General features: G+C 43.1%; 1 protein-coding gene across 1 annotated transcript; it reads right to left on the bottom strand.

Moving 5' to 3' along the window:
- Window positions 1-26,816, bottom strand: FKBP4 (FKBP prolyl isomerase 4). The gene is made up of 10 exons (XM_073621671.1): window positions 26,381-26,816; window positions 19,071-19,215; window positions 17,419-17,561; window positions 17,214-17,334; window positions 15,209-15,365; window positions 12,574-12,664; window positions 11,150-11,233; window positions 8,167-8,352; window positions 4,729-4,968; window positions 1-636 (listed from the first exon to the last, which is right to left on the bottom strand). The coding sequence occupies exons 1-10, from the start codon at window positions 26,474-26,476 to the stop codon at window positions 514-516; spliced, it is 1,386 nt and encodes a 461-aa protein (XP_073477772.1). The 5' UTR covers window positions 26,477-26,816; the 3' UTR covers window positions 1-513.

The raw sequence follows: 26,816 nt of genomic DNA, 5'->3' as shown, positions 1-26,816 counted from the left end.
TAAGCACCAATAATACATTTATTTATTATTTACAGGAGATGAACACAGTGAAATAAACATTACAAAAATGAACAAAAATAAAATAAGAAACAAAAATTGCAGCAGATAAGAAGGGGCAGAAAGCACCTAAACCAGTCTGACATGGAAATTGTGATTTAAGAGCTGAACCAAGCAAGGCCCCTAGGAGGGGTGTATTGACAAGGTGACTCCTCAAAACCCTTAGTGTGAACGATAGAGTGCAGGTAAACAATTTCCCATCGGTGGCCAATCAGATGAAAGGATCTCACTTGTGCTCTTTCCCGATAGGCCGATGGGATATAAACTCCTGAGATAGAATGAGTGAACAGGCTGGAATGAAGAGAGATTGTACAGCGGTTATGGGTATACTGGCGTGTGGAAAGTTTGTACAGATAACCGCATCCCCACCCTCCTCTCATAACAAATCTTCATAACCCCTACCCTACTGGCGCAGAGATGGATTGATTTGTATAAAAGGGACTCGCTCCTTTACTCCTATGCTTCACTGATTTCGATGTCTGTGGCTCCGTTGTGCTGAGCCTCTTCTGTGGATGTTGCTTCGCTCATCTCTACGTCAGTGGTGGCCAGGGACTGCTCTTTGGGAGCTTTAGAAGACTCCTAGAACAGAAAATAATGATAAATGAACTTAACCTATCACCAACTTTAAAAAAAAAAAAAAAAATACTGCACAGAAAAATCAAGTATTTTAAATGCAGTCCTCTCCTTTATATAACTAAATGTTTAACAGCTTGCTGACCAGCCGCTGCCATTATACTGCAGCAGGTTGTCACGATCCCGCGAGCCGTCATAGCTATACATTGGCTCGTGGGATCGGGATAGCAGGCGCGCCGATGCTCATGGCCGACAGTCGCGATGATCACCGGCCACGAGCGACCGCAGGCACGAGAGGCAGAACAAGAACGTGTATGTGTAAACACACAAATCCCTGTTCTGCGAGGAGTGACAGATCGTGAGTTCCTAATAGCTAGGAACCACGATCTGTCATTTCCTCTAGGTCAGTCCACCACCCCCCCACCCCCACACTTAGAAACACAAACAGGGAACACAGTTAACCCCTTGGTGTTAACCGCTTCCCTGCCAGTGACATTTTTATAGCACTGATCGCTGTACAAATGCCAATGGTCCCAAAAATGTGTCAAAAGTGTCTGATGTGCCTGCCATAATGTCGCAGTCCCGATAAAAATCGCAAATCGCCACCATTACTAGTTAAAGAAAAAATATATATAATAATAATAATAATAATAATAATAATAATAATAATAATAATATAAATCTAGCCCCTATTTTGTAGATGCTATACCTTTTGCGCAAACCAATCAATATAAGCTTATTGCAATTTTTTTACCAAAAGTATGTAGAAGAATGCATATCGGTCTAAGCTGAGAAAAATTTTTATTTATTTTTTTTTTTTAAAAGCAATGGGGATATTATAGAAAAAAGTACAAAATAGTGTTTTTTTCAAAATTGTCGCTTTTTTTTGTTTATAGTGCAAAAAACAAAACAAAAACGCAGAGGCGATCAAATACCACCAAAAGAAAGTGCCATTTGTGGGAAATAAAAAAAACATCAATTTTGTTTCGGTGCAACGTCGCACGACCGTGCAATTGTCGGTTAAAGCGATGCAGTGCCGAATCACAAAAAATGGCCGGTCATTCAGCGGCCACATCTTCCGGGCTGAAGTGGTTAATCAAGTGTCAATGTGACTGTGAACTTGCTATGGAATTGACACTTCGGGAAGAGCCAATTCCCTAGCAAGGCCTCCTCACTCCGTGCAGGTCATAGCCCTTACCTCTTCAGGGAGTGTCCAATTACAGTCTGTGCTGGCCCAGCTCCTCTGTCCCTTCCCACCCTACATACCCTTTTAAGTAGCTGCCAGGGCAGAGGTGAAGACTAGACAATAGCAGGGGTAGGCAACCTTGGCACTGTAGCTGTTGTGGAACTACAATTCCTATGGCATTGCAAGCCTGACAGTCATAGGCATGACTTCCAGAGGCATGATGGTATTTGTGAATCTGTATGGAAGTGGGTTTATAATTATCAATCACCTGCAGAGCTCTAATGAGGAAGGTGGCGGGGTCTGCATCCCTTTAGACATGACTTCCCTTTGGGAGTATCTCACCAAAAATGAAATTTTTGTTGCAGGGGATGCCAAAAATCTGACTGGCATCTTAGGGCAAACTTCTGGGAAAATCAGTAAGCTAAATCACACAAGCCGGAAATTACATTTCTGGGGCGTATCTTTGTACAGAAGGCCTCCAGGTAGCCATATTGCATTGCATTTTACAGCGGTGCAGATTGAAAAGGAAAAAAGGTTATTTTTAAGAACATTCAATTACAATATGACTTGAGATGCAAATGTTTATGCTATATATTTATAATTTTTTGCTATCCCCCCCCCCCTCCCCCTCCACAAAAGCGGTGTTACCCTTTAAATGGACATATGATCGTATGGGCAGATTTTAGTTGAAATTCATAGTGTGGCGACAGGTCTCTTTAATGTGTATATGCTCCCAAAACGTTTTATTTTTGTCTTAGGCTACTTAAACACTGGGGCGTTGCCGGTAAAGTAAAAAAAATAAACATAGCGGTGCTTTACCGATGCTATTCGGCTGCTAGTGGAGGGCTTTTAACCCCCGCTAACAGCTGAAAAAAAGAGTTAGAACCACCGCAAAGCGCCGTTTTGCTGGCGATTCGGCGGCGCTGCCCATTGATTTCAATGGGCAGGGGCGCTTTAAGAGCGGTGTGTACACTGCTCCTACAGCGCTGCAAAGATGCTGCTTGCAGGACTTCACCGCTCCTGTGTGAAACCCCTCCTGCTTTCACGCTGGAGTGAGAGGAGAGGCTCTTTACAGGCGCTATTTTTAGCGCTATAGCGCCTGTAATGCGCCCCAGTGTGAAAGCAGTCTAAGATATGGTGAGAAATATTTCATAGTAGGTAGGGTTGAATAAAGACAGTAGTCCATCCAGTTCAACCTGTGATGGTGTATGTGTGTCAGTGTCGATAATCATTTCCCATATCCCTGTATGTTGTGTTCACTAAGATGCAGGTCCAAGAGTCTTTTAAAAATATCAATACTCCACGCTGACACCACTAATTGTGGAAGAGAGTTCCACATCACCCCGACAGTGAAAAACCCCCCAGTGCAGCTTAAGATTAAACCACTTCTCCAATCTCGTTGTGGGCCCTGTGTCCTCTTACACTCCGAGACTGAAACGTTTTTTCTTACTACGCTGGGATCTCCATTGAGGTATTTGTATACTGCTATCATATCTCCTCTCAAGTGCCTTTTTTCCCCCAGAGAGAATAGGTTTAGTGCTTGTAGTACTCCAGTCCCCTTATTAATTTTGTTGCCCCTCTCTGGACTCTCTCCAGCTTCAGCACATCCTTTGTGAGGACTGGTGACCAGAACCAGTGGCGTTGCTATGGGGGTGCGGCCCGCACCAGGTGACACCTGCCAGAGGGGTGACACCGGGACCACCCATTAAACACTTTAGCTTGCACCGGAGCAGTGCGAGGAGGGCATTCAGCCGTGCAGGAGTGGCTCAGGCTGCCTATAACACTCCCCAGCTGTCACTCAGGGTCCGATCTCAAATATCTCCAGAGGCAGCCGTTGTAGGTAGGCGGAGCTGGGGGTGTGGCCGCCTCATCCACTCCTCTCACAGACCCGTTCACGCTGATCCCACAGCTGAAGGAGATAGAGGTGAGGACACAGCAGCCCCTCCCATCCGCCAGGGTCTTCATCTGCAAGCATGAGGTATGCTATAAGTTACTGCACAGCACACTGTCACTGTTGGGGTGCCTTGTACCACCCCAATCTGCCTTGTACCACCCCCAACCTGCCACTATACCACCCTATAATACCCTAACCTGCCCTATACCACCCCAACCTGCCATTATACCACTCTATACTATCCTTACCTGCCCTATGCCATCCCAACCTGCCACTATACCACCCCAACCTACCCTAACCTGTCACTTTACCACCCTATACTATCATTTACAGGGGGCAGTTTGGGGTGCACCCCGTGACTGTACGCTGCCTGCAGGGTGCTGGGCAGCTTACACAGGAGGGGAGTGACACCATGTTTTACCGCACCAGGTGACACCAACCCTAGTGACGTCACTGACCAGAACACTCCAGATGTGGCCGAACCAGTTTTAAAAAAAGGGCAGGATTATAGTTTTATTATATTAGAACCCTTGCCAAGTTTTACTGCTGCCTGAGGCTCAGTTTTGGAAATTTCCCAATATTCCCTTTCCTGCTGAAAATGTTTCACTAGAAAAGAAGTGAGGGAACTATAGAACAGCATCAGACAGGAATAAAATACTTTTCTTTAGTAGAGTAGGGAAGGCTAGAACCCCTGTCAGATTTGTATTTTAGTCTACGTAAGACATGGTCAACCAGGACAGGAAGTGATGGGAAATCACTCTATTGGAGCCCCAGATGTTAGTAAAAACACAACAGGGGCTTTGAATGCTTCAACAATATCTTTTTTTTTTGGGAGACATATACACATTAAAGGTTAATAGCAGAACATGAACACCTGACTACTAATGCTTTTCAATTGTGTTTTTTCTCTTTTGGGTTATCCAAATTCCCTTTTGAATCTTTTTTAAAGGAATGCTTTTTAATTTAAAGTTTTCCTGATGAGACATTGCCACTCCAACCACAATGCGCGCTCTCTCACCTTTTCCTCTTTCTCCGCCAGCCTCTGGAACATGTTGGCATAGATCTTCTTTTCCCGCTGGTGTTGCTCATGTATACGCTGCTGGCACTTGGCCATCTGAGTTCGTGCTGCCTTGTTATTGGGGTAAAGCTGGATCACCTTAGTGAAGTCATCCCTTGCCAGCTCGAATTCATTCACTCCTATGTAGGATTCGCCCCGGCGGAACAATCCTTTCTCATTGTTGGGTTCGAATTCTAGTGCCTGTAGGGGAGACAAATATATTGGTAAAGCTGCCTTCACTCCAGTCTTACACAGTTGTACAGGCTCCTCTCCTGTACTGAAATTACTTACTCTGGTTTCACTGCGATCTTCCAACAATGTGCATTTAAAAATGCAGCAAGTCAGATCGAACTGCCTCAATCATGCCTCGAGGATGTCCAGCACCATATAGCTTTCCGCTCCCCACCCCGACTGTCCCTGGCCCACCCTTTTCATTAATTGGATTTCAGTTCCTTTAATCATGGATGCTCAGCATTATATGTGGGTGTTATCTAAGGAGGACTGCATGCAAGTTAAGTCTGCCTAGGAATGCCTCCTCTTCCAGACGGACATCTACAAACTCATGCATTGCGATACTCCCTTGTCATAGGCAGGTTGCTTGAAACAAGCTGCCTGTGCCAGCATTCATTAAGACATTTAGAAGAAGCAGCATGCTTTTTGTATCACTTGTCATGATAGGGTTAAAAAACAAACGATCCCTTTATAGTGAAAAAAAAAAAAGCTGCAGATAATCACTACTATAAGGGGTTAATTTATACTGTGAAACAGTGAAAGCAATAAACACACAGTATATATATCATATGTAGAATAATAAATAATTCCCAGAAGTAGGATATACAGGCGCTCCCTGGGTTACAAACATTTGACTTACAAATGACTCCTATGTACAAAGCTTCAAAAACACATCATAAAAGCATGTTGCAGTGGTAGGCATGTGTAGCTCAGGACTTCAAATTTTGAGCCCTGCCTTCTATTACCTCCAGTCTATCAGCCTCCAGCTTCTGTGTTAAGGTGCGTATTTTCCCCACACAGAGCCCTTAAAATGGATTGTAAAAAGGTTGATTTTTTTTTTTCTTTTAGACAACAAACTTGCCATCCTTACCTGCTCTGTGTCATGGTTTTGCACAGAGCAGCCCGGATCCTGCTCCTCTGGGGTCCCCCACCAGTGCTTTTGCCTCCTTCTGGCTTCAGTGCCCCTATAGCAAGCCGCTTGCTATAGAGGTACTTGTGTGGGCTTGAACCCCTCTGTTGACACACACAGTGCGTCTCGGATCTGCCCCCTGCTCCATCCTCACAGGCTGTGATTGACAGCAGCAGGTGCCAATGGCTCCCATTGCTGCATCTGAGTCTTGTGAGGGGAGAGGGGGAGAAGGGGGTGCTGCTGCTCTCAGGTACAGTACTAGTTTGATATCAGGCAAGTATACGATGAGCTGGTCACAGGTTTTTTTACCAGAATGCATGGAATGCATTCTGGTAAAAAAACTTCTGACTTTAGAATCACTTTAAATCACTTCCGTCTCCTGCCCAGGACTGCATGTTCCATGAAGCATTGCTCCTCACACATTCACAAGCCATCAGGCACTTACTGACATGTATGGAGGGTGTACTGAGCTGTATGTGTGCTGCACTCTATTTCCTGATATGTAACTAAATAATGCATTCTGTATGCAGGCCAACTAACTGGCTGACCAACTATTATTATTATTATTATAATAATAAATAATGAAAATAATCAAATTATAATCGTTGTTTCAGCCCTAATGAAAATGAAAAGGTTTTATCTAGAAATGTAATTAGCGAACTGATGAAGGGGGAAGGAGGTGTGTTAGATATATTTTCTCATGTTAAGTCCGATCATGCTAGGTAATGTGTCAGTGTAACACTTCCAGGTATTTACTACCTCTAACAGAGATCACAGCACAGTACTTCCCCTGACTATGTCTTCATCTTTTTTTTTTTTTATTCCAGAAGGCTGGAGTAATCTTTGCTCAGGCATTATCCACAGTTACCATTTACTTCCTGGACCGAGATGCCAGCTCAGAGATGACAGAATCATGCAAATCCTGGTGCCTCTAAATTTCTAAAGCCTGGTCCACAAGATCAGATTATCGGACAAATTTTCGTCCATTTTTTGTTGCATGCAAGTCTCATATCGAAAGAGAAGCGGTTACTCTACATACGAAATTTTTCATACAGTAAATTTTCATGTAATGTATTAAATGGTTTTGTATGTGTTTGTTCGTTTCTGAGCATGCGTAGTCTTGGTCTTACGATTTGTCAGATGAAAACCGTACTAATTAAAACGAAAATCGGATGTTGTGTTCACATACGAGAAAAATTTTATAGCCTGCACGTCCAGTTTTTGTCATCTGAAAATTTGAAATCGGCTGTCGAAAGCAGCATTCTAATGATCAGAAAAACGTCAGACCGTTCGCTAGGATGAAATTTTACTTCCGATCAGAAGATGGCTTCTGATCGTGTGTACGGGCCTTATGTCTGTGTTCACAAATGTTTGACAGATCAATTCCTGCAGCAGCCTCTCCCCTTGTGACTTACTACAGAGTTGCAATGTTGCAGTCTGATCACAAGGAAAGCAGGAGAAAGCTGAGGAAATGCTTCCTCTTGCCTGCAGCAGACCAAATACATCATCTATTCATAAGCAAAGTCACTGGACTGGAGCTCAAGGATGGCTTTGGATATTTGGAAGCTTTACTGATGCCATGTATTGTGACAAGTCAGCAATTTATGACTTGTAGAGCTCCTGAAAGGTCCACTTCAATGTTGATTTTCAAAACTTGTACTCTTCAGGCAATTCACAGCATAGCAGTAAGCGATGCTGGTGGAAAGCTGCTGAAAAGTGCCTTCAAGTACTCCCTCTGCTGTTTATATGTGGTATACAGTACAGTAAAACCTTGGTTTGAGAGCTTTTGCAAGACAAGCTACATTTTTTATTAAATTATGACTTGATATACAAGCGATGTCTTGATATACAAGTAGCGTCACAACGGAGTATAAAAGAAGAGAGGCGCCTCTAAATGTAGCAATATGGTTAATGAAGGTACAACATTTAGCAACATATTGCAAAACTTCGAGGCGCCTCTCTTCTCTTTTATACTCTGGAGCTCCTGATGGATTTCGCTTCTAATCCCCTTGTGGAGGCTTCCATTTGTGGATGGACATTTTATGGTTACACAACCTGGTCACATTGCTATAATCTTTTTATATGGACTATAAACTGAAGGACTTATGAATAAATGGCTGTGGAACGAATCATCCAAGTTTCCATTATTTCTTATGGGGAAATTCGCTTTGATATACAAGTGCTTTGGATTTGAATTATGCTCACAATCCAAGGTTTTACTGTATATGAAATATTTATAAGAATTGCTCTGTCCTCACCTTGTTACAATGTTCCAGAGCATGCCTGTATTCTGCCAGCTTCAGGTAACAGGCGGCCAGGTTTAGAAATGCCGCCAAAAGCAGGGATTTGGATTTTGCGCTCTCTTCATCTGACAATCCGCTCTCGTGTTCCAGCCACTGGACAATCTTCTTGTACTGGATGACAGCTGGACGGAACTTCCCTACCTGAGATGGAGTAAATAAATAAATAATTATACATGAACATTTTATTTGCACACTGCAGTAGGCAATACAAAGAATGTTTTTATGGTTGGTATTAGGGTTGCACCCATACCAAGCATTTGCAAGAGTACTTGAGCAAATGATGATTAATCTGATACAGGAACAGGAAAGAGCAGTTTATCGGGTTCACCTCACTCGCGTCTAACAGACGCGAGTAGAGGAGAGACGATCGGCTGCTCCTCTGACAGGGGGGTCTGCGCTGATTGTTTATCAGCACAGCCCCCCCCTCCGATGCCCACCCAGGACCACCAGGGATGGCCACCACTGATGACCACCAGGGATGGCATCCCTGGTGGCAATCTGTGCCCACACATGATGCCGATCAGTGCCCACCAGCAATACCTGCCAGTGCCTCCAAATCAGTGATGCCAATCAGTGCCACTTATGAGTGCCCATCATCAGTGCCGCCCATCAGTGCAGCCTCATCAGTGAAGGAGAAAAACTTACTTATTTACAAAATTTTATAAACCGAAACAAAGAAAAAAAAAATTTTTTTTTTCTAAATTTTCAGTCTTTATTTGTTTAGCAAAAAATAAAAACCGCAGTGGTGATCAAATCCCACCAAAAGAAAGCTCTATTTGTGGGAAGAAAATTATCATTTTGTTTGGGTACAGCGTAGCATGACCCGGCAACTGTCATTTAAACAGCGACAGCGCTGAAAGCTGAAATGGACTTGAGCAGGAAGGGAGCAGGGGGAGTGCCCAGTATTGAAGTGGTTAAACACACTAGCCGTTTAACCCCTTCCCAGTCACTGTCATTAGTACAGTGACAGCGCAGATTTTTTAGCACCGATCACTGCATTAGTGTTACTGGTTCCCACAAAGTGTATGTTAGTGTCAGTATGTCCACCACAATATTGCAGCCCCACTTTAAGTCGGCGATCACTGCCATTACAAGTATATATAAAAAAAAAAAAAAAATTAAATTAAAAACTCCAGTATATATAGCGCTTTGAAAAACTATTCATACCCCTTGAAATTTTCCACATTTTGTCAAGTTACATTTAAAAACGTAAATGTATTTTATTGATAGACTAACACAAAGTGGCACATAATTGTGAAGCTGAAGGAAAATGATAAATGGTTTTCAAATTATTTTACAACTAAATGTGAAAAGTTTGGCGTGCATTGGTATTCGGCGCCCCCCCAATCCAATACTTTCTAGAACCGCCTTTCACTGCAATTACAGCTGCAAGGCTTTTTGGGGATGTCTCTACCAGCTTTGCACATCTAGAGAGTGATATTTTTGCCCATTCTTCTTTGCACAATAGCTCAAGCTCTGTCAGATTGGATGGAGAGCGTCTGAACAGCAATGTTCAAGTCTTGCCGCAGATTCTCAATAGGATTTAGGTCTGGACGATTCTAACACATGAATATGCTTTGATCTAAACCATTCCATTGTAGCTCTGGCTGTATGATTAGGGTCTTTGTCCTGCTGGAAGAGTTACTCCTCCAGAGTTACCATGGGCCTCTCTGATTTATGGTTTCCTTGCCCGGCCTGTCAGTTTAGGTGGACAGCCATGTCTTGGTAGGTTTACAGTTGTGCCATATTTTTTCCTTTTTCGGATGATGGATTGAACAGTGCTCCTTGAGATGTCCAAAGCTTGGCATATTTTTTTTTATAACCTAACCCTGCTTTAAATGTCTCCACAACTTTATCCCTGACCTATCTGGTGTGTTCCTTGGTCTTCATGATGCGGTTTGCTCATCAAGGTTCTCACAATCCTCTGAAGGCTTCACAGCACAGCTGCATTTATACTGAGATTAAATAACACACGGGTAGACTCTTTTTACTAATTAGGTGACTTCTGAAGGCAATTGGTTCCACTAGACTTTAGTTAGGGGTATCAGAGTAAAACGGGGCTGGATACTAATGCACGCCACACTTTTCATGTATTTGTAAAAATAAATAAACAAACAAACAAAAAAAAAGGAAAAACATTGATCATTTTCCTTCGACGTCACAATTATGTTCCATTTTGTGTTGGTCTATGACATAAAATCCCAATAAAATACATTTACTTTTTTGGTTGTAACATGACAAAATGTGGAAAATTTCAAGGGGTATGAATATTTTAAGGCACTGTATATCCCAATCAATATACGCTTATTGGGATTTTTAATTTTTTTTTTAACCAAAAATATGTACAGAGTACATATTAGCATAAATTCATGAAGAAGTTAGATTTTTTTAATGGATATGTTTTATAGCAGAAAGTGAAAAATACATTTATTTTTTTTTTTCAAAATTGTCGGTCTTTTGTTTATCGCACAAAAAAAACAAAACAAATGCTCTATTAGAATAGAAATATTAGAATATAAAATGCTCTATTTCTGGGATAAAAATTACATAAAATTATATTTGGATACAGTGTTCCATGACCACGCAATTGTCAGTTAAAGTAGCGCAGTGCCTGGTCATGAAGAGCTGTAAATCTTCCTGAGGTCAAGTGGTTAAATAAAGGCTGCTAAAAATTCCATGGCAGCTACTTATATGATCAAATACCAAAGCATTTAGTCATGTGATCTCTGCTGCTAGACGGATCAGCTAAATCTAAAATATAATTTTCTTTTATAAAAACTTTACAGTAAAATGACCTTAAATTCGTGTTCACTGAAAATATAATACAGCGCTCTTTAGAGAGCTACTAATATAGTTTACGATTATATGTTAAAGTGTTCTCATAACTTTATAAAACCTCCGACAAAATATACTAAAAATTGTTATTTTTGACACCTACCCTGAAATATTGTGATCCTCTTTCCTTGACCAGAACTCCCTGCTCCAACTTTTCATCACTATTCATCTCCCATGACTCCTTGGCCTGATTGGGAAAAAAAAAATAGTATTACAGAGAGCATTGTAAGAAATTGATGTTATATTGCTGCTAACAGCAAGCAAAGCCCGGGAAAAACCCCGACACGCATCACCCAAGGACAACTCTTTCCACGCAGACACGACCTGTGGACAACACTTCCCTAATATGTAATCTCCGGGACAACACTCCCTCTTCCCCCTGGCATCTGCCGCTGAGGATGCCACTCGAGCACACATCAACATTTCCCCAGCATGCACCGCTCAGGAAAAAACCAGCAAGTACTGCCCAAAGACAACATTCCCATAGTGCATACCACGCAGGCACAACTTCTGAGAACAGCACTTACCCAGCATGCACCAGCTGAGGACAATACTCAACTAGAACACACATTAACACTCACCCAGAAACCACCACCCGAGGACAACGCTCACCCAGAAACCACCGCCCGAGGACAACGCTCACCCAGAAACCACCGTCCGAGGACAACGCTCACCCAGAAACCACCGCCCGAGGACAAACGCTCACCCAGAAACCACCGCCCGAGGACAAACGCTCACCCAGAAACCACCGTCCGAGGACAACGCTCACCCAGAAACCACCGCCCGAGGACAAACGCTCACCCAGAAACCACCGCCCGAGGACAAACGCTCACCCAGAAACCACCGCCCGAGGACAAACGCTCACCCAGAAACCACCGCCCGAGGACAAACGCTCACCCAGAAACCACCGCCCGAGGACAAACGCTCACCCAGAAACCACCGCCCGAGGACAAACGCTCACCCAGAAACCACCGCCCGAGGACAAACGCTCACCCAGAAACCACCGCCCGAGGACAAACGCTCACCCAGAAACCACCGCCCGAGGACAAACGCTCACCCAGAAACCACCGCCCGAGGACAAACGCTCACCCAGAAACCACCGCCCGAGGACAAACGCTCACCCAGAAACCACCGCCCGAGGACAAACGCTCACCCAGAAACCACCGCCCGAGGACAAACGCTCACCCAGAAACCACCGCCCGAGGACAAACGCTCACCCAGAAACCACCGCCCGAGGACAACGCTCACCCAGAAACCACCGCCCGAGGACAACGCTCACCCAGAAACCACCGCCCGAGGACAACGCTCACCCAGAAACCACCGCCCGAGGACAACGCTCACCCAGAAACCACCGTCCGAGGACAACGCTCACCCAGAAACCACCGCCCGAGGACAACGCTCACCCAGAAACCACCGCCCGAGGACAACGCTCACCCAGAAACCACCGCCCGAGGACAACGCTCACCCAGAAACCACCGCCCGAGGACAACACTCACCCAGAAACCACCGCCCGAGGACAACACTCACCTTCTCAAAGCTCTTCAGTTTGATTTCGTATTTCAATTCGGCATTGGGTGGGATCTGAAATGGCTCATAGCCTGCGCTGTCAAAACCGTATCTGTAACAGAATGATGCTATGATCAGTGTAATTACGTTCCACAAGCTGGATAATGTTCAGAATAATGTGTCTTATATTACACCTTTTTTTCCCCAAACAGAACAAGTGTCCAAACTACTCAATGGAAATGAATTACATTGTTATTTACAGCCTTGAATCTGTCTATTATCATCAATTGAACTGTTCTTCCAGAGCAGAAATACTGTTTGGGAAGGGAAAGGAATTGAGGGTGGAGATGAAGTGGAATTCCTGTCTAACCATAGCTTATATAACCATATTCTAAAAAATCTCTCTCTACCTATCCTACAAATTCTGGATGGATGGACCCTCTGCACACTGCTATACACCCTTTCCAGCAAACTATGCAATGAAAAACAGGGATTTTTAGTTCACACGTATTGCAGTACAGGCTTAAGCTAGCCAACTGCGTAAAAAATAAATAAATCCCTCTTATGGCCAGTCCTTCACTGCTTTGCCACTGCAAATATTACAGCGGACACCATGCCAACCTGGGGCATAAATACACAAGGTGGGGGAGAACTACTAGGTTCAGGTCTGATCACTGACTTGCGTTACAACAGGGAAAAGATATACCTGTGCTTAAATCCCAATAGCTTGTACACGTATTTAAACTATCAGGTGCTAAAGGGGAGTGACCACATATTAACACTACAAATTCTGGATGGAGCCTCTGCACACAGCTATACACCCTTTCCAGCAAATGCAATGAAAAACAGGGATTTAGTTCACACATATTGCAATACATTCTTAAGCCCACCGACTGCGTCAAAGTAATCCCTCTTATGGCCAGTCCTACACTGCTTTGCCATGGTGGACACCATGTCACCTTGTGTCTTTATGCCCCAGGTTGGCATGGTGTACACTGTAGCATTTGTAGTGGCAAAACAGTGTACTGGCAATAAAAAGGGGATTTCTTGGACGTAGTTGGCCGGCTTAAGCATGTATTGCAATGTGTGAACTAAAAATCCCTTTTTTTCCATTGCGAAGTTTGCTGGAAAGGGTATATAGCAGTGTGCAGAGGGTTCATCCAGGATTTAGCACCTGATAGTTTAAAATAGATGTACAAGCTATTGGGATTTGAGCACAGGTATATCTTTTCTCACTACCTATCCTGTTTACCTGCTGTAAAAAAAGACATGTATACACACTTTTTTAAAGCCTAATCCAGTCCAGTCACATGATCCCCTGTGTCAGTGAGCAGCCAGCTACAGGATCACGTGACTGGATCAGAACGGGCTTAAAAAACAGGTATACGGATCTTTTTTACATAGGGTAGACAGGATAGACAGAAGAAGGAGGAGGGGACATTTTTCTTTTCAAATATTTTATTGGTAATTTACAGGCAACTGTTTCATAAAATCCAGTACATGGTACAGTATGAATATTAAACAGTGCATATAACAAACATGAAGAAAACTAGATGATATTACAGAAGTTGAATACTCAGTCAGATAACATATTGATTCAGCATAACTAAAGATGCGAATAATGAAAGGGAATGCCGGTGGTTCCCTAAGAAAGGAGGGGACATTTTTAAGAATAGTTAAAAGGTTAATCAGGAATTCCACTTTAAATATAGAGCAAGATAAATGTAATCAACACTTCTCTTGAAGTTGACTTTAGAGTGAAGCAAGAATATATATATACACACACACATATACATATACATACATACATATATACACACACACACACACACACACACACACACAATCTGACACTTCCGGGTAGGGGGCACACATGCGCGCCGCCAGCAGCTCACTCCTGCCGGGATTACACACAGTGAGAGCTAATCTGTGGGTACCGCGGACTTGATTTCTGCTGGCATCTGCCAATCGTGAGGAAAAGACACAGAACGGTGATCTACCTATTTAAAGCCAGAACGGCGTTCTGACGGGAGGAAAGGGATAGAATGTGTGTCCCTGCAAGACAGGGGACAAATGTCATTGCTTCACCTAGTAAAAGCACCTCACACAGTACACTAAAACACTGGCTAGGCACACACACAGTTAACCCTTTGGTTGCCCCTGATGTTTAACCACTTCCCAGCCACTGTCATTAGTACAGTGACAGCGCATATTTTTAGCACTGATCACTGTATTAGTGTCACTGGTCCCCCAAAAAGTGTCACATGTCAGAATGTCCGCCGCAATATCGCAGTCCTGCTACAAATCGCTGAATGCCACCATTACTAGTAAAATCAAATAAAAATATCCCAAAGTTTGTAGACGCCATCCAAGCGCAAAATAAATAAATAAATAAAATAATAATAATGCAGGAGGTGATCAAATACCACCAAAAGAAAGCTCCGTTTGTGGTAAGAAAAAAAAAAAAAAGACATATTTTGTTTGGGTACAGCGTTACTTTAACAATTACGCGGTCATGCAACAGTGCCATATCGCAAAAAAAATGGCCTGTTCATGAAAAGGGTAAATATTTCGGAGGTCAAGTGGTTAATCAAGAATCTAGTAGGACACAGTCCATAATAAACAAACAACCACCACATCAGGACAGTCAGCTCACTCTGGTTTCAGGTAGAGCACAGCTTCCTCTCCTTTCTCCATCTGCTGCAGTGCAGTCTCCACTCCCGGGGGGATCCCGAGGCTCTCTCCCTCTCCAACTTCAAACTGCAGCTCCCGTTCGTCAAACACGCGCTCATTGTGGATTCCTTGCAGCTTCACTGTATTAAAATAGCAGAGAAACAGATTATTCTATGGTCCTCAACTAGACCCTAAACTGCTATAGATCTATCTTCTAATATGCTTAGGCTAATCAAAGAACTCCAACAAAAACAGATATTTCAGTTTCATGTGGTGGGTGAAGTCGCTAGACATGTATACATTCAGCTTCTTCTAAAAACGTAGGCCTTGTTCACACCATGGTGCAGAGACAGGAGTTTTTCTGCACACATTCGGCAAGGGATCAAAATAAATAAATAAAAAAAAATTAAAAAAACACAAGGGTTCTTTATGTGCCCTGTTCACACGACACTGTGCAGATTTTTTCTGCGCAGGAATCTGCAAACTGTATGCAGTTTTCTGCACAGGAAAACTAAAGACTAACATGACATCAACACTGTGCGAATAGGGCACATAACCGACTCGCATGAAAACTGATGTCCACATGCATGAAAACTGAGGTAAACTGATGTGAAACGGATGTCTCTGCAAGTGAAGTCTGCACGGTTTTCCGATCAATTGTCATGCATATATGTGAACGAGTCCTAATGTTTGAAGCCAAGGATTGGGGGGTGGGTAGTAATTAGAAACTTTTAAATGTAACTGAAAAGGTACAACTGTCCTTTACCTTCCAAACTTTAACTACCTAAAGATTTTGAATGCGAGAGATATGTCAAAAAAAAAAAAAAAAAAAAATCAGATTTTAGGACACATTTCTTCCCAGCTACTCTTCCTTCTGCCACCACTTTCTCCACCGCAAATAGACAGCCGGTAATTGCTTTGTATCACACAGCAAGAGCAACTGTCAAAATGCATGTGTAAAAGCGATTTCATTCATATAAGGAAAGGCATTTCTTTTATTCTCCATATACCATCACTTAGTGGTTGTAAACCTCAGACATGAAATATGGACAAAGCATACCCCTCTATAGTGTGTACCTGTCTCAATTAAGAGCAGCAAGTTTCATTTCTGTCTGCTTCTTCGTTCCTCTGCTATTTGCATGAATCACTTCTAACAATTTTCCCTGACACCAAGAAAACAAAGGTGACAAGGGAGGGAGCTCCAGCTGATTGACAGCCTTAGCTTTGTTCCCGTCAGCTGTGTGGAGGGGGGGGTGGTCTCTTCCCTCCAATCAGCTCTCAGAAACTCTCCTCACTGAGCTCTGCATAGTGTTTTCTGACAGCTTAGACAAGATTTAGAAATTCTGGACTATGTTCAGAAGAGAAGACTGCAAATGAACAGGTACAACTTATGTAGGAGGTTTTGTTTCATCTCTGTGTATCACCTGAGGCCAGTCACTTCACTGGGAATATGTGAGGTTTTACAACCACTTTCAAGAAATGGTAAATATTCCCACCTGCACCTTGTGTTTTTCACCCGCATAAGATGTGCATTTATCATGTAGTCTCACAGTGTCATTTGTTGTTCTATACGCAGAGTCTACACTACAAGGAATCTTCACATTCCTGTCAGTAGTTTCAGTTTAAACATGAGGCATGGCACTGCACATGTTAATGCATGGCCTCTGCCTGTAGTGTGAGATCTGACACTTCCTTGTAAACATAGCACTACATATTTCTTTTTGTCTATACAGTCCCTACGAAATATACATTTTTGCAAAGAAATATTGCCAAATAAAAGCCTAGCTTTTTTTTCCCCCCTTTCTCAAAAAAAAAAAAAAAAAAAGTATTACATTGTAATTTTCTAAATAAAAAGGCCTATAGTGTAAAAGTAAAAAAACTGTTGTGGTTCATAAGGGGTGCACAGATATAGGGCGGAAGTGATTAAAAAGGCCATGTGGACACGGCAACATGAGATTCCCCCTTAAGCAGGATCGTCAATCACTTACATTCTACCACGGCGCCCTCGTTGGGTTTGGAATATCCCTCGCCCTTCACTCGAATTCTACGAATAATACCGCCATCTTCTTCTTTTGACAGATCTTCACCTTGGAAGTCATAAAGCTCAATCTGGAGGCAAAAAAAAATGATGATGAAGAATATGAAAACTCACAAAACGTTCACCAATAGAAGAAGTTAAAATGTCTCTTGTACCTCAAAGATGAGCGTAGCATTTGGTGGAATTTTGGGAGGACTCCCTGATGCTCCATAGGCATACTCTGGCTTACAGGTAACCTGACAGATCTCTCCAACTTTCATGGTGGCCACAGCGATGTCCCACGCTTTAATCACCTGACCTGTAAGAAGAAGATGATATGAACTTACAGCTGGAGATTATCATTACTGAATGACAGTGGTGGCCAGTCCATAGGAAAGCAATTAATAGAACGATTTTTTTTTTTTAAATAAATGATAATATGACTAACAAGTTAAAAAAAAACGTTAGTCATATCATGATTTTTTTTTTTTTAAATTGTTCTATGTGTGTACAGTGCACTGAGGGGGTCCGGACTAACAGAAGTTTATTAGGTCCGTCAATGTTAAACAAGCACGTGATTAGAGCCTGAGGCTCTAATTGGCTTATTTTACAGTGTGCTCGGGGCGCAGAACCCTCCCACTTTTGACTTTAGCAAATCAAAATTCGTCATCACGTCACTTCTGGTTTTGCGTCCTGGCCAATCAGGAGGCTGAAGATGGAACACGGAAGCCGCCAGGTATCGGGAGCCGTGACAGCTGGATATTCCGGCTTCCTCTCAGGCCGATAGCCGATATCAGGTGCCGATAGTCTGTAGATTTAAAACATCCCTTGTGACAGCAATAGACAGTGACAGGTACTATTTATGGAGGGATCTAGGGTTTTTTTTTTTTTTTTTTTAAACTGGCGCCTCTGGGTTACTAGATCAGAGACCCGAAGAAAGCCGATCTGGGTCCTCGGGCAGCTGGCGGACGGCTGGTCACTCAGGCCTCCCGGTGGGATGGGAGACCCAGGTGGAGCGCGGGGGGGGGGGGGGGTTGAGATAAAAAAAAAAATTTTATTTTGTGACAGATAAAACTTCTTTTGTTCATCACCATTGGGTTTTTTTTTTTATTTTTTACTAAACAAATGAAAAAAGGCCAAAAAATTGGTATAAAATTTTCTAAATAAAGTTTTTCACTTCACTGATGTGTGCTGATGAGGCTACACTGACAGGCATGGATGAGGCGTGCGAGGAAGCACTAATATGCAGCACTGATTCATCAGTGGTGGGAAATGACAGGCACCTCTGATCGCTGTGAGGCAAGACGCTTCTCACGCTCGGTCAGCAAGAGTAGAGGAATGCCGATAACAGGCACTTCCTATTTACACTGATAGACACAGCTGATCACATGGTAAGAGCCTATGTCATAGGTTCTTTACCAAGGTTGGTGATGCGGTGTGTCCGAGCATCACACCGCACCACAGATTGGCGCGCATGAGCAGCCGTTCTGAGGGATGTCATACGACGTCCACTAAGAGCAATGAAACCCCTGCCTAGCCATCAGGAACTGGTTAAGAACATTTTCTTCTGTACAGCGAGTATTGTCATCCTAGGACAGGACGTTCCAAAGCACTTCAGAAAACACTTATAGTGTGCATGTCATTGGATAACATGGAGGGGAATTAACAGGCAGAGAAAAATAAAAGCCCAGAAGAGCTCAAAGCAGCTTCTTTGAGCTCCAGTGTGCATGAGGCCTATGATGTAGCTCACATGCTGAAGACTCTATGTACAATTTTTGCATTACCACTAGATGGAGCCGGTGTTCAGACAGCGGCTTGAAGACCGTACCTTTCCCCAGGTCAAAGGTGAACTTGTCCTTTCTGTCTCTACTGGAATCAAACTTGGTCCCATCAGGCAGCCAGCCAGTGTAGTGGACGCTGACTTTATCCCCAATCATAGGATTCTCTGTCCCACTGCCCTCTTTCTTGATTTGCTGGAGAAAGAAGAAGGGAAAATAAAAAAAAAACCCCTTGTAGAGGGGCTGTGCCCTCCTGACATCATGCAGACCAGAGCAGGGTCCTTAGCCCACCAGGGGATTATGGGGAGCTCCACCTGCCAGGGAAGCAAAGGATCAGGTAAGTAAAACTGTTTCTCCCCTAGACAAAATGAGCTATTGATCGTTACAAGAGCCACCCAAATGCCTGCATCAGGACTGAGCGTTCCTCCGAGCAGGCCTGAGGCAGGGTGCAGTGTTGTTTTCAGGAAGTTTACAGCACACCGCTGGCCCCTCCCACCAGCCATGATCTGACTTGCACTGCACAGAGAAGCACAGAGACCTAGTGATCACATCTTGGACTAGTACGTATTACAGAAATGAAAAAAAAAAAAAAAAAAATGAACATGTGGTTAAGGGGCGAAAAAGTGGTAACCACGGAAGGAAAAAAATAATACATTTTAAATTAAACTTCAACATTAAAAGAACATTCTTTACAACTTTATGCAGCATTTGTTCAGAATACAAAAAGGTACAACAATAAAAAGACGATAAGTTCAACACACTAATCTTATGTATAGATCTATTATTTATTCTCCAGACAGGTTGCATGAGCTCAGCAATTTCCTTTGTCTCTGTCTTGGTCACCTGAGCCTTTAGGTAAAATTGAGAGGAGGAGCCAAACAATAAGGTCACGGTACAACAGCTTGGGGGTGTGGCCTGTTTCTGGGCGTCGCTGCATATTGTCAGAAGATCTTGAAGCGTCTAGGAAATCCTGAGAACAGACATCCACAGATCCCCTCTATTATTAATTTTAATTAAATCTATAAAGAAGAGAAAGCGCAAACATGCCCGACTGTGCAACATAAAAAACAGAGCTTAAGGGACAGGCCTTTAAAATCAATGACAACGTTTTTCCAGCGAATAAGCATTTAGACTACATAATGTACAGACTGAACAAAATCTGAAATGTGACCTTAAAAGGCATAAACGACTTTTGCAAAAGTGTAATAAAAACACATATACATTAATAAAATGAAAAAAATAAAAAATGTGCAGATACTAAATTGCACTAAAGCCATCAGAACAGTGCAACTCTGATCATTGCATCATCAGACTCCTGCATTGTTTACCCCCAGCCCTGTATGGAGCTTCCGTATAAATAATATATATATATATATATATATATATATATATATATATATATATATATATATATATATATATATATATATATATATATATATATATATATATTTTTTTTTTTTTTATTAAAGGAACACTTTTTAATCAGAGTATTGCATCAAGTCCATTAAACTCCTGGTATATTGATCTGGTCAGTTAAGTAGCAGAGGGAGTTATTATTCAGTCTCAGCTGCTTTGGTGTTAATGAAATTAACAACAGGTGCACTAGATAGGCAACAATGAGATGACCTCCAAAAAATGAGTGGTTTTATAGGTGGAGGCCAATGACATTTGGCTAAGGTCAGTGTCACTACCGGTAGCAGGAGGCAATACCAGGACCCTATAGAGGTTGCACCTGCCATTGCCTGAAGGTTTGCTGTGTCTCCCAGCACAGTCTCAAGAGCATGGAGGAGATTCCAGGAGACCGTCAGCTACTCTAGGAGAGCTGGACAGGGGCGTTGGAGGTCCTCAACCCATCAGCAGGACTGTTTGAGAGAGATATAATTAATATATATAATTTACGCAGCATTTTACATACATATTGTACATTCACATCAGTCCTTGCACTCAATCTAAGGTCCCTAACTCACATTCATACACTAGGCTTAGGGCCAAAGAAACCTAGGGCCACATGTGTGGGTCAGGAAAGACCACTGTGAAAATACAGTGCGACACAAATATTGCAACAACCTCCATTTTATTCTCTAGCGTCTCAGCTATATAATTTTCTAGTAAAAAAAAAAGATTTTAACTTGTAAGCAACAAGTGTAAGAAAAAGGCTTAGTCTTTAAATGGTTAAACTGCCCTCATTTCACAAACCAAAGTTCATCCTTTTAATCTAAAATAACACAATGTTACAATGTTTCTCTTCATCTCCCCCTAACATGTTGTGATAAACTTGGCAGGTTGCCTGTTTTCTGGGGGGTTTTTTGACAGCTGTCAGCAGAGAAGAGCTCTACACTGAATCTTAGAAATGCCGTTTTAAGATCTTGGCAGGGGTTGAATTGCGATCTCGATTCTTTAATGATTAATCCTGCAGCTCTAGACATCACCAAACACACATGCAAGATAAAGGCACTGCAACTCAATTGTGCAATCAGGGCCGGAAAGAGCTCTCTGTTTCCACTCAACCTGCCTGACTTGCAATCTCCACCACACAACACAAAAAAGTCATTCCATGTAGAAAAAGTCAGCAACCAGGTGGGGATGAATAAAATGTCTCCATTTCATCCAAGGAGTACACATGTTCCAAACAGAGCCAACACTAACGTGTTTCAGCCTATCGACTATGAGTAAGACCTTGATAGGCTGAAACACGTTGGGTTGGCTCTGGAACATGTGTACTCCTTGGATGAAATGGAGACATTTTATTCATCCTCTCCTGGTTGCCGACTTTATCAACATGGGGACGTCACCACCCTGCTGCCTGAGTGATGTGTAAGCCCCTCCACCACAGTGGCAGTTGGGACTTGTAGTCTTCCCATTTACCTGTAAATGGACGGTACAGCTGTGCAGGATGAGCCATGTTAAATTCAAAAATCAACAGATGTCTGCAGGGAGAAGCTAGTCACAATTCAGGTAAGTGGTGGAGGAGGGGCCATTGAAAGGCTGAGTTCACCTTTTCCAGAAAGTAGCTTATGCAGTCAAAAACTTCCAGTTAGTGGCCAGTGTGGTGCATGATTCAGCGCACCCCCCTTTTTTTGTTTTGTACAAGCTTTATTTGAAGTGTACAAAACATACACTTCATTTACGGCAATGTCGGGCAGCAAATACCTTGTATCTGTGTCCAGGTCTTACACAGGAAGTAGGAATGACTTGTGGTCTACCATGCCAAGACAAACCTGATGCCTACATCATAGAAACTGCAACAGATTTTTTTTCTTCTTCTTTTAATATCACAGACCTGTTAAACACCAGGCTCTAACCCACAAATAATTTATTTATTCATTTTTTATTTGTTTTACAGATGGTGTCCCCTTTCTCTTCGCTGGAGCTGAGCAACAAGTGAGGTTGATGTGATGACATCAGGAATGCTCTCTGCATCTTTACACTGTGAATGAAGAGCCCCCTGCACCCACAGGGATGGCCTCAGTCTTCCAGTATAGGGGACACCAGGCATCATTCCTGAGGACATCTTGTGGTGAAAAATGATTACTGCTAGGGACAGCGTGTTTATTGCAGGCTGAGCTGCATTTGTTAACCTACTGCAAAACCCTAAAGCTGATCTCCAGCTTTATTTTCACTTTAAAAGTGGTCGGAACTGCAGTCTGTTCACATAATTTGTAATAAAAACATCTTTGCCATTCTGAAGCTTCCCTCCAACCACTTTGCATATTATTTTAAATATTCCGTGATTCTGTACTGTGCCAAATATGCTGCAGAAATCTCCCTCCACTGAGTCTGGCTGCATCCATTTTAACTGTGGGTAGCTGAAGCTGCTGCCTGTTCACTTCCTGGATATATACAGACACACAGAGGCACACCTCCAGCTCTGCAGCCCTCACTGTCTCTCTTATGACCCATCCCCCCTCCCTTCCTGGCAAACTCAAAAAATGAGAGCTGTGCATGATGTCAATGGGTCAGGTTTCCACTGATGCAATGTCCGACATCAGATGTGATTTGCACCGCACTGCAAATCACATGAGATCTCTGTGCGATGCGATTTGAGCCATACAGACAGTATGGCTGAATTTGTATCTCATTCAGACCAAACTCGCACAGGACCTGTTTTTTGGTCCACCGCAGAATGTAAAAACCTATGCAATCCGATTCCTGTCCAAATTTGCAGTTCACATTGTGATTGTGGGGGGTGTCATTAACTTTCAATTAACACTCCTAGCAGTTCGCATAGGGCAGTATGAACTGCCACCGGGAAACATGCGATGTGCAGGGTTCCCGCATTGCTGCAGTGTGAACCGAGCCATAAGTCTAGGCTAGTGACCAGACAAGAAACAGGAAGTGGGCTGTATAAGGTATTTACTGGCAGAAAAAAATGTTTTACTATCCAAAGTTAAAACAACAAGGGCAGAAGATTTAATAGATGGGAAAAAAAAAAAAGGAAGAAGACCGAAGGTCCGCTTTAAGCCCAAAATATATTATATTGCAAATTACCAAGCATTAGATTTGATGGCTGCATTCATTTTCTTTGCTTTGTTTTGTTTTTACCTGGTGATCTGGCCATTAATACACCTCCGGTATTAGTGACACAACTCTGGATGAGAGCAGGAGGCACAGTGGATAGGGGCATTGTCAGTCTGGGGAGGAGGGCAGTGGTAAATTAGCAGATTTAAATACACTAAAAAATTGAACACAAACTCCAGCTTCCATTTCATAATCAGTTATCAGTTACAGCAAATAGTTTTGCAGGAATAAATAAAAGCTGATCATCTTAATCATCCCTGCCAGTGTTAAGTGGTTTGTCTCATCCATGTAAACTGATACGTTCTGCTGGGGAGCTTGTAATAAAAAAAAAAAAAAAACACCAGACTTGCTGGCTGGATAACTAGATGAAAATAGTAGAAAGAAAGCCTAAAAAAGAAAACAAAATACAGCCATCACATCTAAGAATTGGTAAGCTGCAATATATTAAAGGTTTGCTTTTGGGTTTAATACAGCTTTAATTAGTTAATTTGGGCCAAGCTGGCCAAAAACACAAGTGCCCACAATAGCCTCAGCTACATACAGTATACAGCACTTTGTTGTGGCTGTGGAAGGTTAACATCCTGTTACACACCCGGAACAAAATGGAGTGGGGCTGAGCAGCACGCAACCATTCATATGCAGCTTTGTATTCTCTGAATGAATACGAAGCTTCCTATGATTGGCTGAGGCGAAGAGGCATAGGGCTCTAAACACGCGTGTCACTTGGTACAGTGTCCAGCCTCATTGTCTGTCAGCATGTGCTACATTTGGACAGGCTGCAGGAGTGGGGCTCTGGGATTGGATGGACAGGGCATAAATGCCCAGTGTACGTGGCCTAGGGCATACCCACTACTAGAAAGTGCAGTGTTAAAATATTTAAAGGTCCATTTGCTGATTTTATGGCTTGTCACTACACCATGACATTTAAGAGCCTCAGAAGGAGCGTATAGATTGTGACAGACTCCCTTTAAGTCAAAGTGAAACACCGGGTAACGATGCCCTTGAACGTTTCAACCTCAAAATAATGTATGGTCCAGAACTCAATGGTAGCTTCCATCTGAGTCTTTTCATACAGGTAAACTGCTTTGTGACCTGCTGCATAAACTCTTGCAGTGGTGGCAGCAAGATAAAATGCTGACTGAACCAAAGGAGCTTACAGTCTAATGACCCCGTCATGGTCATAACTCAATCTAAAGACCTCACCACAGTCATACCCATGGTAGGCTCACTCTGGTTAAAACTATTACTTTACCAGTACATTACAGAATGAGGGACAAAAGACCCAGAAGAAACCCCAGAAAACAGAGGGATGATGTACAAGGCTAACCAACAAGCTACCAGACTGTCACTATAAACTTTCTTTCTTGATGTATTGTACCTCTGCAGAATTTTCTAGAAGGATCTAGGCCCTGGTTGGGCAGTCAGTTTCTCTCCAGCTACTGAACTACACAGCCCAACATTTATTGCTGCTCACTCTAAGTGGGAGCATACTACTTTTCATCGCTCAACCAATGCAGAACTGACCCATATGCAGTCCCGATCATCTTTATGGAGGCCTTGGGCAAACCTACCTCTAATAAGTCACAGATGTGGAAGAAATACTTCAAGAAAGAAGATATATTTGCAATTTCTTCAACATTACTGTACACTAAAGAATGCCAAACATTTTAATCATACTGACCAACATTTGGATATATTTGGGGTACATGGGTCAGGTATGGTGTATCAGCCATCATTCATTTTGGCTGGTTTCCATGCCTGCTAGTCTTTAAAAGCGAAGTATGGACAAAGATTTTCATGCAATACTTCTGGGTCACAGGAATGCACTTACTTGTGTCACAGAGCCACTCCAGACTCTGAAAGGATCCCTACCATATTGTCGGGATCCACCCAGATGCCTGATCTGCAGCTGGCTCTGCACGCAATGGGGAACATGAGCCAGCCGCTCCCACCTGGCGCTCCAGTGAGTGCTGGAGGAGGACAGCAGAGAGCGGTGACTGACACCCAGAGTAAGCCGAGAACTGAGCGATCAGCGGTCACGCGATCGCTCAGTTTCCTGACTTTAGAGCCAACGGGGGACAGCTGCAGCATCCTACCGATGCTGCAGCATTGAGGGGAGTATGCATGTTTGTTCTAAAACCCCAAAATTCTCCTTTAAAAAAGGAACTTCAGCCTGCCTACCCAAAATGATATTTCTTTTCCATGGGAATTGTTCCGGTGTGTAAATTAACAAAAAAAAAAAAAAAAATACTTTCAAGTCCATGGAGTCCAGCGTTGTCCTCCTTCCATCTCAAAGTTCTTCTTCCCCACTCTGCTCCGGTGGCACCATCTTAGACCAACATCCCACATAATGCTCAGACCCAACTTGGGTCTCTAGCAGGTTGGCATGTGCAAAATCCCAGAGTGCTTCTCTTTCTGGTCCTGTAACCAGCTTTCTGTGCATACAAGGGGGCTCATAGAATTTCACATGTGCACAGACTTCCAGCTCTAGCAATAAACTACTGACCCATTGCACAAGGGATCCCATGTACACGTTCCAGACCTGGTGGATTATTGTACCTTGCAATATCTGATCTTTACCAACATTTCATGTTTCCATACCAGCCCACACACCCTTCTATGCAGCCATTACAATTCATACAACAAACACATCAGCTGGACTTGAAATAATAGAAAATAAAAAATGTTGAGCCCGCTTATAAAAACTGCTTGAGCACTGGAGTGCAAGCCCACCGAACCTCACAAATCTTTTAAATCTGCCTCAATGCCTGCACTTTGCAGATCATGCTGCAGCACAGTGCATGCAATCACACAAGGCAAGGGTCAGTCACTGCTTTACCTTTAGCACACCATGATCTCCCTTTGGGCTGATGTCTATCCCCTCCATGGAGATCTCCTGGGGTCCCTGCTCTGTCTTCATCTCCTCCGCTGTCATTGTGATCTCCTTCAGGTTAGTCTGAGCTGCTGATATTTGCCAATACTCTCAGGGGTTCTCCAGGTGAAGCAGGTTCTGGATCTGTAAATGCAACTGACTTCTAGATCTGGGTGCTGGAGGTTCAGGATTTCTGGGGGCAGCAGGATCTCAGCTCTGGATGTGTGGGTGAAGATGTCTTCCAGCTCTGTCTCTGTGGGTGCAGCAATGTCAGCAGCGCAGGTCAGGCTGCAGCGTGCAGTGCTGTCCATGCACAGATCTGGCTGGGAGTTCTGTAGGCCGGAGTGGCTTTGCCACCTCTGAGCCCCGCCCCCTCCACTTGTCAGCACTGGGGGAGGAGGAA

Source organism: Aquarana catesbeiana, linkage group LG03 (assembly GCF_042186555.1).
Source record: "Aquarana catesbeiana isolate 2022-GZ linkage group LG03, ASM4218655v1, whole genome shotgun sequence".
In the NCBI taxonomy this organism is placed as follows: Eukaryota; Metazoa; Chordata; class Amphibia; order Anura; family Ranidae; genus Aquarana; species Aquarana catesbeiana.
This window is presented reverse-complemented; position numbering and strand designations above follow the sequence as displayed.